The sequence below is a fragment of the Panulirus ornatus genome, chromosome 21, assembly GCF_036320965.1.
Source record: "Panulirus ornatus isolate Po-2019 chromosome 21, ASM3632096v1, whole genome shotgun sequence".
Taxonomy (NCBI): Eukaryota; Metazoa; Arthropoda; class Malacostraca; order Decapoda; family Palinuridae; genus Panulirus; species Panulirus ornatus.
In genome coordinates, this window is record NC_092244.1 from 3,957,600 (window position 1) to 3,972,222 (window position 14,623).

Genomic DNA, 14,623 nt, shown 5'->3' on the forward strand with positions numbered 1-14,623 from the left:
TATGACGTAATATCCATTAATTCACAATGATGCTTCAAATCCAAATCAACACCAAACTGCAAACAGAGGAGGACGCTCGTCTAGCGGGACGCCACGCGACCGTGTCACACACCTGACGGTCAGGCAAGACCTGATTTGATAGCAAACTTCTGTCGAAGGAAATAATTCAAGTTAAGGCCCACTTCTTGTGGCACAATCCGAATAAACCATATTTCATGAAAGACTTTCTCTTGAACTAACAGTGGGTCCCCCCCCCCCCATACACACACACACACACACACACACACATACACATAGTGTGTTACAGTGAAAGCTTCGACATGACTGACATCTAGCAGACAATCAGCAACAAGAATCTAAATAGAAATAGGGACTTGAGAGTTGACATGATCCCTAACATGTTTCGAAAGTCCCAGAATAAAGTAATACGAGAAAACTGTCTGTTGGTAACACAGCTTTAACGTACGTGGATAAGGAAGCTGTTCACATCCCGCCTGATGGAGAGAGTTCACAAAGATGATGCCAGAATTACAAGATGAGTTACAGGGAAAGGTTAGAGGCATTATGTTTGCCCACCGTGGAAAAGAGAAAAGTGATTGGGTGACCTAATCATAGTCTGTAACGTCTTTAAAACGATTAGATGACGTCATTCGTGATCATTTCTTCGCAAAGTGCAAGAACAGACCAACCAAACGCTATAACTAGATATAATGCAAGTAACTTGCATATAAACGATATAAAGACGAACTTTCATAACATACTAACACTGGGGAGTTAGAAGAAGAGGAATAACGATATTGTGAATGCTGACAGCACACAAAAGTTTGAGAACTGTTTGACAGGAGGGAAAGTTTCAAGAGGTGGGAGCTCCACCAGTACAGAACTTCTCCGTAAAGGTCAAATGATTAATTAAATACTCAAAAGACTTTTGTGTGTGTGTGTGTATATATATATATATATATATATATATATATATATATAATATATATATATATATATATATATATATATGTGTGTGTGTGTGTGTGTATATATCACAACGCCCTCCTATCCCGACTCACACTGAGCCTTCCTCCTTCTTTCCTTCTTAACAATCCTCCAGCCCAGACATGCGTGCACATGTCACGTGCACCAGCGATCACTTCCCCGTATACATCTCATCATTAACCCACTCACAACGGCTTTTGCGAGTCCTTTAATAAGCAATGAACGATTTACGAGTTCCGGGGAGACTCATCTCTCCTGCAAATTCAAACCAGCTCTTCTTGAATACAAGTGTACATACATGATGACCCCAGAGGCTTCCAGTACGTGTGTCAACACAAAGCACTGAGTGTGAGTGCGTCGTTTGCTGTGTATGATGGGAATGGAGAGAGAGAGAGAGAGAGAGAGAGAGAGAGAGAGAGAGAGAGAGAGAGAGAGAGAGAGAGAGAGAGAGAGGGGGGGGACAGACTTCAAGAAGTGCGTCAGGGAGGCCTCATGCTAAACTGCTCGACGTGTTTTCCAATGTCTGCTGCTTGGGTTGTTCGGACGCTGGGCCACCGTCTTGCTTCTCTGCCAGGATATCGCCTATGAATTTGGAATTTAATTCCTTGGAGTGGATTGGGTTTCTCCGGAATGACGATTTGAGTCATACCATGGAAATATTCATATCAACGCATCCCTTTCACTGTTATTGCCAGCGGTGAAGCAGTCAGAGCGGGAGAGAGGGGGAGACATGGTGCGATAGGGGTGACTTGGCTTAGATATGGGACGTAAGGAAGCGTCCATACAGGGAACGCTCTGCAATATCCCACCGGCTCAAGGGCAGGGAATTACGTAATGGAGAGAGAGAGAGAGAGAGAGAGAGAGAGAGAGAGAGAGAGAGAGAGAGAGAGAGAGAGAGAGAGAGTAGTAGTAGTAGTAGAAGCAGACGAGTCTAGCGAGAGTCAGAACAGAGCAGCCTCAGCTATACCGGTACATACCACTTCCCTCCCAGTCAACTCCCGCCTCATGCGTAACCCTACGTGACCAGTGATGGCCATACAGACTTCCCCAACACTCCTGTCTTCTCCAACACTGTCTTCCAGTGGCGTATGTTGCTATATTAAGAATGTTTTGTCTTCGTGGATTCTCTCGTATGAACGCCCGAGAGCCTTTCCATGCATCCCATAAGGAGATAAAAACTCTTCTTAAAAGTTTTTGATGCAAATTATGACCCTTTCTACCCAATCTCCTAAGTGCGAAAATCAGATATACACTTCGTTCTTTCCCAACCCAGAACAACCTGTGAATTTTTCAGCAGAAACCATGTTATGTTCTTTGTCAAACGTGTTAAGAGCGATCCTGTCTCCGTAAAACATGCAGGCATTTTTATTATTCTCTTTACCTTTATAAAATGGGAACATAGCGCTCGTTTCCAATCATACCACGCGCATTTTTTCAATCGCCTTTGACAAATCTCTGAATCCCTGTAGCTGTTCTTTTGCTTCCAATTTCCCCGCCGCCGCTCCCCTCCATCATCTTCACCGATCGTCACACTGATCCCGTATCTTCTGCCTTCCAGTGCCTTCTCTCCCTTCCTACTCCGTACTCTTTCTATTTCCCACATTTCTAGACGTATCGAGCCATCTGTTCTCCTCAGTAATTAATCACGATTTCATTAAATTACTCTCAAGCTTTATTCTTCACCATCATTATCATCCCTATAATCATTACGATCATCATCAGCTACCAACATTATGCTCAGCCATCACCTTCATCAATCATGAACATCACTCTCACTCAGCAGAGCCACTCCTCATCATCGCATCATTCTCATACATGAGAATCATTCTGAATCATCTGATCATCCTCAGTCATCAGTATCATCCTGATTCAATCATCCTCAGTCATCAGTATCATCCTGATTCAATCATCCTCAGTCATCAGTATCATCCTGATTCAATCATCCTCAGTCATCAGTATCATCCTGATTCAATCATCCTCAGTCATCAGTATCATCCTGATTCAATCATCCTCAGTTATCATTATCATTGCAATTATCAGCATCATTTACATAAAAGTAACATTTAATATCTGTACTTCCTGCTGTTAGCATCATTACCTTAATCATAAACTTAATAGCCCTTCATTAATCACAACATAATGATTCAATCTAATGTACTACGGCAGGAAATTCAACGCGGAAATTTTCAGTGTGTTTAATTACGCTTCATTAATCTTCGCTATTTATCTAAAAATGAATCCCCGAGACAGTACATACATAACCTGGGAAATAACAGAGAACATTCTATATCACTGGCACCAAAATGTTTCATCTTGTAATTTTTTCCTGTAGGTTCCTTGGCATGAGATGGTGATCTTCGAAACACTAATGTTGTATCCTTGGTTCTCTAATTCTCTAAGATGGTTTCTTCGTTATTCTTCAGTGTTAAAAGCTGTCCATCTATCGAGCTACCTGGGAGAAATTACTCTGAAAATTCCATTTCCCTTTTGTAATCAAAGGATTACATTAATCATATTTCTGTGTTCCTCCTCGTACAGCTACCTCGAATATGAAAGTAGATATGTTTACTTAAACCTTAGCAACACCCGCTTTAACTTGTTAGCAACACCCGCTTTAACTTGTTAGCAACACCCGCTTTAACTTGTTAGCAACACCCGCTTTAACTTGTTAGCAACACCCGCTTTAACTTGTTAGCAACACCCGCTTTAACTTGTTAGCAACACCCGCTTTAACTTGTTAAAGTATACCACACTAATTACCTCACTCACCCCACTAAACATACATCCAGTCTCACCTCTAAAGCAACCTTTCTTCTGTGTTCATCAAAGAATAATCTCTCTCTCTCTCTCTCTCTCTCTCTCTCTCTCTCTCTCTCTCTCTCTCTCTCTCTCTCTCTCTCTCTCTCTCTCGAGCTGTTCTTTCCAAGAGACCGCCCTGACGGCTCTGTCCTTAACCTAATCCACTTCGTCCGGAAACAGATTTCACTTCAAAACCAGATGACCCAGACATGAGCCAATCGGCCGCTCTGTCATCTGTCTTCCCCATGTGTTCCATGTACTCTCTCCCTGTCTCTCTCTCACTCACATGCCGTGCCCAGAGAACATACCGTAAGACCCTCGTCCCGTTTATCACCAGAGGGGAGCAGGTCGATTGTTCTGCCTTGCCTAAACCTCCTCTAACCTCTGGGACCTTCGCCCCACATCAAAGCAACACTGGCTTTTCACTAGCTGTTCGCTCCACACTCATAATAGACCCCCTTCCCCGAGGCGTCGTCACACCGTGTCGCTTTCATCTGCTGATCACGACCGTGGTCCTTTTCACACACACACACACACACACACACACACACACACACACACACACACACACACACACATATATATATCCTCAAAGACAAGAAAACTGTCTTTCAGGTAGGCAAAGGGACTCACAGCTCTAACTAGGGTTGAAGCCTTTAGTACAGTTCTATTCTTAAACTTTCTTCTCGATTTAAAAAGGAAAAAGAAATTCTTAATCTATCAAAAAACAGAACAAAAGGAGTCAAGGATTCCTCCCGGTAAGAATAGGTGTTTTCAGGATTTATTTTCGGATTTGATTTCTTGATATTCCTTTCAAGTTGAACATTTTCATTTGCACAAGACAATTGCCTCTGATCAGGACAAAACAGCGTCTCTATGTACTCTCTCCCTTTTTTCATTAATGTCCCCATTTTTAGGACTGTTTTGTTAAGTGTAAACAAGGACGATGTTTAATGATGAAACAGAGAACTATTTCTGACTTGAATGTGAGACCAAGAAAGAGAAAAGGGAGAGAGAGAGAGAGAGAGAGAGAGAGAGAGAGAGAGAGAGAGAGAGAGAGAGAGAGAACGAAAGGGGTGTATACTTTGGCTCATCACAGAACAGGACAGAAGACGTAAGGAAGGGAAGCAGGACAGAGAACGCAACACAAGCTAAAGAAGGAGAGGAGAGGAGAGGAGAGGAGAGGAGAGGAGAGAGAGAGAGAGAGAGAGAGAGAGAGAGAGAGAGAGAGAGAGAAAGCAAGATAGGACAGAGCGTCAGATGGGAGGAGGAAGGATTGGTAGGAGAGGCATGAAGACAGACCTGAGGTGAGAAAGGAAGGGTCACCCTCCCCTCCCGCACCCTTTACTCACTCACCGTCCTCTCCCTAACCTTCACAAGACTCGCACACTGCAAATTAGATTTTTCCTCTGAAAGCAATGCTTACTGTTCATGGAAAGAAATGACGCGTGACACTAGCCAGCTGCCATGTTTTGCAGCAAGGCTTTCTGAAATTCAAGTTGTCCTTTATGACGGATGTAAATCTATGAACATCTTTGTTCCAGCACATCTAGTTCTCATAACTTTATCAACTATCTTATTTTGAACGCCTTTCATATCATTCCTCCAGAGTTACCCTATCTTACCTTATCATGACACATAGTGTGCTTGAAGAAGTGCACGTGGAAGCGGGTGGAGCAACCACAGGAGGTACAGGTGAGTCACTGTGCGGTGGGAGGTCGTGGCTGCTCTTAGGAGCGCCTGGTACGTGTGGTGAGCGTCTGTCTGGGGATAGATGGGTGCGTCTCTGGTACAAGCAGTCCCGACAGTGTTGTACGGATGCTGGTCTTGGGCGGTGGATGTAAGGGAAAGGAAGAGAGAAAGGATGGGATGGACATGGAATGCCTCTGAGGAGGACTGGTAGCGTAAGGAATGTCAGGGAGACGGGTTGCGGTATGAACAATCTGACCAAAAGTGCTGACCATAAATCATTATTATCATCACTGTTATCATCATTATCATTATCATTTTTGTTATTATAATCATCATTATCACTTTTTCCTACTTAGGTCAAGGAACACATTCCGAAGTCCCTCTAAGTTTCTTCGCAATATTCTTTGAACCACTGACCTTTGAACCCTACTACTCTCCTCCCGCAGGATCCGTGACCACTACCTAATTCTCCTCCTGTCTTGTTGCGTCCACAGTGCCGACGGCTCGCATTCTGGGCTCCCCTGAGCGGTACGTGGACAGAGGATCCACCATCAACCTCACCTGCATCATCAATTTCAACCCCGAGTCCCCGACTGAGATCTTCTGGTACCATGAAAACAAGGTGAGGAGAAGAGAGAGAGAGAGAGAGAGAGAGAGAGAGAGAGAGAGAGAGAGAGAGAGAGAGAGAGAGAGAGAGAGAGAGAGCATACATGTCTAAAATGTCGAGTATGTAAACATGGAGCAAGCTCAGGTCAGCCTGCGGACTCCAGGACAAGGGACAGCATCTACAGTCTCCACTGGAAACACATGACGAAAAACATTTAGGGGTTGACCATGTGGACAAGTGAGGGATTCCCGTGTACTGCTGGGGCATTTACCACCCAACACTGTCGCCCACCGACGTGGCTAAATAGAGCACCACCCTAACCAACCACCACCACGCTAACCAACTAGCCCCACCCTAACCAGAGACTCTATTTAACCAAACGAAAAGACTCCAATTAACTGTAGTTCATGAACGTCTCAGTAGATGGCAGTAAATACAACGGGGTAAGACCAAATCCACTGGTTCGTGATGGAGGCGGCCTACCTCAATGCTCTTAACGAATTCGCTTTTTAAACGAGTTTTTAGGGATGGTGTTCCTCTGTTTACAGAGGGGGGGGGGGGGTGGCCTGTGTGTTTACAGAGGGTTGGCCTGTGTGTCTCTATGGACCAGAGACCAACTCTTGCCATGAGACGTGACAGACAATTTACTGTGTTGCCAGGTGAGGAATATATTGTCTTTGTTAGGATTTCGTTATTCATTTTTTTTCATTTTTCTTCCTGACCTTTTTTCTTCTTTCCCTCCTCTTCCTCTTCCTCCTTCTTCATCCCTAAAAAAAAAAAAAAATCAAGATTTTACGCAATTCCTTCACTTTGGTGACGACTGACTTGAAACTTGGTATGCATATACACACACACAACAACAACAACAACAACAACAACAACAAAATCTTGACACTTTCAAAGTCACACATGACTCAAGGACGACAAAGTGTGAGAGTACACCAGCCTCATGCATGTCAACAGGTGACCACTTTGAGACCTGTTGTTCAATGGTGTAGAGATCGCTCTTGTGCTGTGTGTACTTGGATGACTCAGTCTCCCTCGATAGATTTCTCGTTTTTCGTTTCTTACTCATTCAAGTATTCTTAAAATCCTATGGGGGTTACCAGCAATGTTAGTTTTCTACATGTGTGTGTGTGTGTGTGTGTGTGTGTGTGTGTGTGTGTGTGTACTATCGGTGTTAAGTAATGTACTGTAATAACAAACCACGCCGTCCTGTACAGTGTACTGTCAAGTGCTGAGCACAGTAGTATGATTCTGAGCACGACCACGGTACGACCCTCGACCACAATAGCGTGACCTCTGACCTGACACCAGAAGGGTCAGGCCTCGAGAGCAGGTTATGACACTCAAGGGTCGTATCGTCGTGCTCACTGCCTCTCATATACTAGTCTCCCTTGAGTCTGTTCCTCGCCAAGGACATTGTCACTACACCTTCAGACGGCACCTGTGGCTTGGGGAGAAAGTGAACTTAGATTTCCAACACAACTTTTCGTTATATCATTTCGTCTTGTGTTAGTGGCCACGGCACACCTTGCCCAAATAATATCCTTCACTATTTTTTCTAATTCTGGGATCATGTAATAAAAACACGATGTAACGGTTCGTTTATGACTAATTAAACTAATTATTCTACATTCATCAATTATTTGTAATCAGCATAATGATACACTAAGTATATTTAACCCTTGATAACTACGTAATACAAAGACCTGTTGGTTCTCTCTACGAAGTGCAAAAAACACTTGCCCTCCACTAACATAATTACCTCCTCATCACGTGGAACTTCCTACATCAATCTCAACCAAAACTCTGTAGCCAGCACTTATAACTCCGCAGTCTCTCTCTACAGCCTTCCATATAGTTACAACCAGTAGTTATTCTCTACACCCTGTAGTTACTCTGCCAGTGTTTAACCATTGGGTAAGATGAAATGACCCTGGAGCACGAGGTTACGACCATTGTGTATGATAGCCGAGTGTTTTGACCTGACCCTTAAGGATCTGGTTAAGGCTGGTTACTGCATTCAAGGGCCGTTCCGTCGTTCTCAATGGTCGAACCATCATGTTCAAGGGCTTAACCCCCCTGAGACACTATCTTGCTTCCATCAACAGTAAAATTACTTAATCTACATTCAGTCGCCTTAGCTTTTCAAGAATTAATCTTTACTACGGCCAAAACGCATTATATATTCATGCTCTATTTGTAAACAAATAACGACCGAGAACTACCCTACGGCGTCTCTAAGAGCTATTAACTACCCTTTATCATCTCCAAAACAACGTTATTATTTCTGTGATAAGCGTAACAATGAACAAGCTATCAGTAGTCCATACTACATGCTTAGCCCAAGCAAGTTTCACTCTTATGATTATAATACAATCAGATAACTACCCTTCACATGGTTAACGTTAACCAGCCGTGACTGTCGGCAGGTGATCAACTACGACAGCCGTGACAGCCGTGTGAGCGCCATCACAGACCGGGGCTCCCTCACCAAGACCATCCTGCTCATCCACGACGCCACCGACTCCGCCTCCGGCACCTACTCCTGCGTCCCCTCCCTCTCCACCACCGCCTCCGTCAAGATACACATCCTCAATGGTATGTACTGCCTTGTTAGTGCTCACTTCCGGTCGTTAGTGGCTGTTGTTAGTCGTTTGTTAGATGCCAAGCAGTTAAGAGGCACGTGTTCTTGTGTCTCGTCCTTGCCTTCTTCAACGCCTCCATCAGGATACACTTCTTCAACGAGGCTGTCTTGTTAGTGCTTAATGACTGTTTATCAATGGTTAGTGGCTGTTGTTAGTCGTTAGTAGCACATGATTCTCTCTCTCTCTCTCTCTCTCTCTCTCTCTCTCTCTCTCTCTCTCTCTCTCTCTCATAAGTATGATCTCACACCTACAAGTCTATAATCAGCGTATTCCATTACGTATTCCACTACCCTTCAGTATACTCAACGCTTCCCATTACCCTTTAGCTATGCCTCACAAACACTCACTACCTTCATATGTCATGATAAATACCTCACGCCACGAACATAACTCGCTCATTCCTCTTGTATCTCCTCATTCACACAAAGCCCACAAGCCTGCCTACAGACATGGACCCAGAGTCCTACGTTCAACTGCGTCTTCATGTGGGGAAACCTTCTGTAGCATCAAGGGTCCCGGGCTTCAACCTGCCCCTCCCTGAGTCGCCCTCAAAGAGTTCGTGGAAATGCGGAGGACGCGACCCCTTTCTTCTACAGTCACTCCCCAAGGCACTCAGGAGTGACGGTAAACAGAAAGGTTCCATCAATATCCGTACATACGAAGAGTAGAGGTGTAAGACAGGAGGAGAGAGAGAGAGAGAGAGAGAGAGAGAGAGAGAGAGAGAGAGAGAGAGAGAGAGAGAGAGAGAGAGAGAGAGAGCATCTCTCAGGGAAGCCATCGTACTCCCGAGGTAACTGCCGTGTTCCCTTGTCTGTCGTGCTTCCATTGTAGTCGTTGCACTCCCAGGGTAGTCGTGCTGCCATGGTAGTCGCGGCGGTGCTGGCGGGATTCGTCCAGGGACGACGAAGCCGCCGCTACACACGATGTCTGGACGTTGTGGATAGGCAGGCATCATCGCTCTGACCCATCGCTACTTCACAGACCTTAAAGAGCGACAGCTCAAACACCTCGACTCTTAAACGATGATTCTTCAGTGCATTTTACGTATCTCCCGTGTCTGTCACTAGCCACAACTCAGCATGGGGAGGAAAGCACGAGATAGATCTGGCAACAGTAGTGGCTCAGGTGGAATGAGCCAACAGTATAGTGGCAACACTGCTAGATGAACGCCATTAGGGCAGGAGGCTGTGGAGTGCCCGGGATTATGTGGCTAAATTATAGCCATCATTATCGTAATGGTCGACTCTCCCACACATATGGACCTTCACCCAAAGTGGGTGGTTTCTGAATGATAATTTTCTTCGAACGTCGTACGAACAATTTTTGAAGTGGTCGTATTAGGTGCGCCAAGGTCATGGTGTTCATTGTATTCCTGCAGATACGTCAGTGTCTACACCTGCGGCGTCCCATGATCAACACTTTATTTCAGATAGTGTCGACCTCTAACCTAAGAACCAACAAGAATTTCATGTTTTTGTTATAAGCAGAACGAAAAAAAAAATGTCTGGTTTTCAAACTGATGATAATATACACATAAGAAGCATTCTCTAAGTCCTTGCTTGACTTTACGAGACTACAGTCCGTCAGTTATTTCCAGTGGTTTAGTAATGGTTCATCATTATGTCTCCTTAGAAATACATGAAATAAGTGGAGGAATGCGGTGCTGAGTCGTCAGCATATAAGGGAGCGCTGGACTACTGAGTCATATAATGAAGACATGATATCGCTAATGAAGAGGAAGAACACAGGAGCCAGAACAAAGTCCTAAGGGATACCGCTGCTGATAGCTACAGGAGGGAGAGGTTGATCCATCAACAGTTATGGAGACCGACACTTCACACACTCTTTTCTTCTGCCTTACCTCTCCAACACGCACACTCTCTTCACCTTGTTTCATCCATACGTCCACCTCGCTTCTGGTGGCTTGTTGGAGATTTCTTCTTTATTTCTTCATTTTAACGACTCACGGCTGGAGAGGAGAAGTCACGTCTATGGGAGGGGCCTGTATGACCAGTTGATCCATCACCATCAGAGACAAACACTCCCACAGCCCCGAGGCACCAGCAAACACTGCTGACCTTGTGAAGAAGATCCAAGCCCACAGTGCCGTCAGAGTTGAGTGTTACTTCAAAGTGTTGGACGGCGGTTCCTCCACACTTGACGGATCTCTCTCTCTCTCTCTCTCTCTCTCTCTCTCTCTCTCTCTCTCTCTCTCTCTCTCTCTCTCTCTCTCTCCTCCTCCTCTTCCCTAAGCAAGGGCGTCAAGGGCTTATACAACAGTGCCCCCTCCCCAGGCGCCGGAAAGGCAAGTCCTCCACACGATAGCACAAGGAGTACTATGGTCTCCTATAACTTTGTTGCCAAAGACAGTGAGTGTGAGGGTTTGATCCTCCTGGACAACCAAGACTCCAGAAACCAACATCTGGTACCAAGAAGGCCTTCTGGTTAAATGTCTCGGCCTTACTGTGCGTGTTGAAAGTTTACTGGAGTTAGAGGCCTGTGTGGTCACTGAGCCAGACTCGGTGCGATACACATGAATCATCATAAACTTTCACGGTAAAGGTGTCTGTGTTAACGCCTGGAATTCAGAATGGCTCAAGAGCTGCTATGGACCTGACCACGGTACGCTGCCCGCTATCTTTGGTACTGCCACACATCCTGCGGCCTCTAGCCAGGAGCGGTTGAGCTACCAGCGGGCAACCTCCTGCGCCAAAAGGGAACCAACCTCGCCCTGGGTCAGTCTGGCCTGGGAACGTGTGGCTCCACGCGTGACTTCATGATGGCCATGAGGGAGGCGATGGTGCAGCTCGCGTCCGGAATAACTCAAGATGACCTTCCTGCATTCTGGTGAGGTCAGACGTGTGGCTCCCTCCTCCACATCACACAGGACGGGTTTGCTCACGCCAACACGCCCTCCTGCATAAAGATTCTCCTCCAGACATTACATGCTGGAGATACCTTGAAGAAGATATCTGTCCATACAATACTTCTTCTCTAAGCTCCACCAAGGGTAAGGACGCCGTTATATGTACATGTTCTGCACATTCCCAGCTGGAACCCAAACTTTCACTTGCAGAGTCAGAAGGTCTAGCTTGATTCCTACCACAGTTTAATAGGATTCTCGTTTTACTTTACTTGTATGAATATATCAACACCCAAACCTAGACCAGGTACCCAATCATCGACCAGTCGCGAGGAAAGGGCGAACACCTGGGTTGGTTTCGGACCCATGCGTGATTCATGGGCAGCCTACTACACCACGGAAGCACCAAGAGCATACGCCAGGTTACCATTAATCAAAGAACCCCATATTGGAAAAATGAACGGTCACTGCGTGCATGAACAGGACTTACGTAGAATTTACTGGGCGGAGAGAGAGAGAGAGAGAGAGAGAGAGAGAGAGAGAGAGAGAGAGAGAGAGAGAGAGAGAGAGAGAGAGAGAGAGAGAGAATTAAAGAAAAAGGAAGACTAAGCACACCAAAACTCTCAGGTCATAATTTTCCCTGTTTAGTGCCCGCCACAGGCATCAAATCATAAACTTGAAAAAAGGTGACTATCAATATGTATGTAAAAAAAAAAAAAAAAAGTAACCACTTCTCGTTTTCTTTTTTTGCAGGGGAGACCCCAGCAGCCATGCAAACCAACGGAGGGAGGGCGAGCGTCGGTTGCCTCCGCTGGCAACACTGTCTGAGCAGCGTCACCAGCATGATCTTGGTGGCTGCTGGTGCGTTCCTCTCCCTGACACTCGCTGGTGACGACACCCTCACACTGGTCATATAAACCCCTACCCTCACTCCTCCACTCCCTCGTCCCCCAACCTTCCCCTCCAACATTACCCTATAAAAAAAATAAATATAATACCCCCTCCCTCCTTCCCCTCCAATCTTCTTTTCCTTGCAGCACAAACAGAAAAAGAAGAAACTTCCACCATCATTATTTTCCTTGTCATCATTTGAAATAAGAAAACCCCAGGATGGCTTTGTTTTAGTGAAAACTGTGAAGACAAAGTGAGTGAGTGGACTTTGCACCCATCTGTCAAGAAAGCCTCAAAACAAAACAAAAAAAAAATATTAGTCAATTTTCTTTAACAGTTTCAAGCAATGTCCACATTTTCCTTTGTCCTGTAATATACTTGTATAATTTTATGTTGAATTATTAACGTGTAAATATTTTACATATAAGAGAGAGAAAGAGAGAGACAGAAGATGAAAAATGAAAAAAAAAAAATATTCATCATCGTCCCCTTACCAATGCAGTGGATACATTATTTTGTATAGAAGGAACCAACCGTACCCAGCCCATGAGGGGGCGCATGACTAGTTATAAAAGAGACTGAATGTTCGTTGTCAATTTGTTTGTATGTTCTTACAATATTATTTTTGTTCTTTATTTTGTAAATCTGCATACCTCAGAAACCCATTGATAATGGCAGCAGAGGTTCACTGTACAAAGAACTGTAAATAACTCGTAAAAAAAATAACAATGACCCATTTTCTTGGACATTTTTTTTTTTTTTGCAGAGCTTTTGAAGAAGAGATGTATATTTAAAAGTCAACCTGAGTTGACCTCACTTGACCTGACTCCAGGGAAAACGTTTTTTTCACCCTTGAACGACGCAGAACAAATTCTCAATATAAAATATAATGAATAAAATGTAAGATAATGCTATACCATTCAATCTCATTGGCAATGGAATCCAATCTGATATGTTTTACATAGACAAAACACCTTTAATGGCTGTCATCACTCCAACAGGACACAGTGGGGCAGTAAGGGGCTATACTACATTTTTCTCACCAAGGATCACTTATAAAGTGTTCAGGTGAACTGTTCAGCAGGAAGTGCTACGTTCTCCTCCAAGTGTTCAACAAGTATGTGTTAGGGTAACAAGAAATGTCTACAAATCTCTTCTGGATGATCATACCCCCATGAGCACGACGGTACGTCCCTTGAGGGCGACGGTACGTCCCTTGAGCGCGACGGTACGTCCCTTGAGCACGACGGTACGTCCCTTGAGAACGACGATACGTCCCTTGAGCGCGACGGTACGTCCCTTGAGAACGACGGTACGTCCCTTGAGCACGACGGTACGTCCCTTGAGCGCGACGGTACGTCCCTTGAGAACGACGGTACGTCCCTTGAGGGCGACGGTACAACTCTTCAGCACGATTAACGACTCTTGGGTATGACGGCCTTGGCCTTTGATCGGACCCTTTTGGGTCAGTTCAAAGGTCACGTCACCATACCCACATGTCGTAATGTCGTGCTGCAAGAGTCGTACCGTCGTGCTGCAAGAGTCGTACCGTCGTGCTGCAAGGATCGTACCGTCGTGCTGCAAGAGTCGTACCGTCGTGCTGCAAGGGTCATACCGTCGTGCTGCAAGGGTCGTACCGTCGTGCTGCAAGGATCGTACCGTCGTGCTGCAAGGGTCGTACCGTCGTGCTCCTGGGGGTATGCAACACGTGACAGGCTGCTGCGGGATGTTCGTTCTAACTAGTGTACTATGTTGCGTCAATTTAACAGTCTAGTTGTTGCAATACTAACAAACGTTTGTTTGTCTGACGCACAAGGTGTTAGGTACTTGTTCATTCCTAGTTGTTGTTTCATTCACATTAATTTAGCTGTGAACTTTGTATATGAAAAATGATAATAAAGGTCTTTTGCTAACTCGTGGGTTTCATTTCTAATCATCTTAGTATCGTAGGGATATTAAGCTCGGAAACTTAGATTTTCTTGTTCAAAAAAACATGAGATGCTTTCGGGATGAACAAAATTCCTAGAAACAAATATTGATAAAACATATACAGGAGGTTTGCTGTGTGTGTGTGTGTGTGTGTGTGTGTGTGTGTGTGTGTGTGTGTGTGTGTGTGTGTGTACGTGTGTGTGT

At 44.9% G+C, this 14,623-nt stretch overlaps 1 protein-coding gene across 2 annotated transcripts in view; it reads left to right on the forward strand.

Moving 5' to 3' along the window:
- The window catches only part of LOC139756275 (zwei Ig domain protein zig-8-like), a 369,804-nt gene extending 355,401 nt beyond the window's left edge, over window positions 1-14,403 (forward strand). For both annotated transcript variants that reach the window (XM_071675506.1, XM_071675507.1), the window contains exons 5-7: window positions 5,973-6,100; window positions 8,521-8,689; window positions 12,353-14,403. In XM_071675506.1, coding sequence (XP_071531607.1) covers window positions 5,973-6,100; window positions 8,521-8,689; window positions 12,353-12,516 — 461 coding nt within the window. In that variant the 3' untranslated portion in view covers window positions 12,517-14,403. The remainder of the gene's footprint in view (window positions 1-5,972; window positions 6,101-8,520; window positions 8,690-12,352) is intronic.
- The last annotated feature ends 220 nt before the right edge of the window (window positions 14,404-14,623 follow it).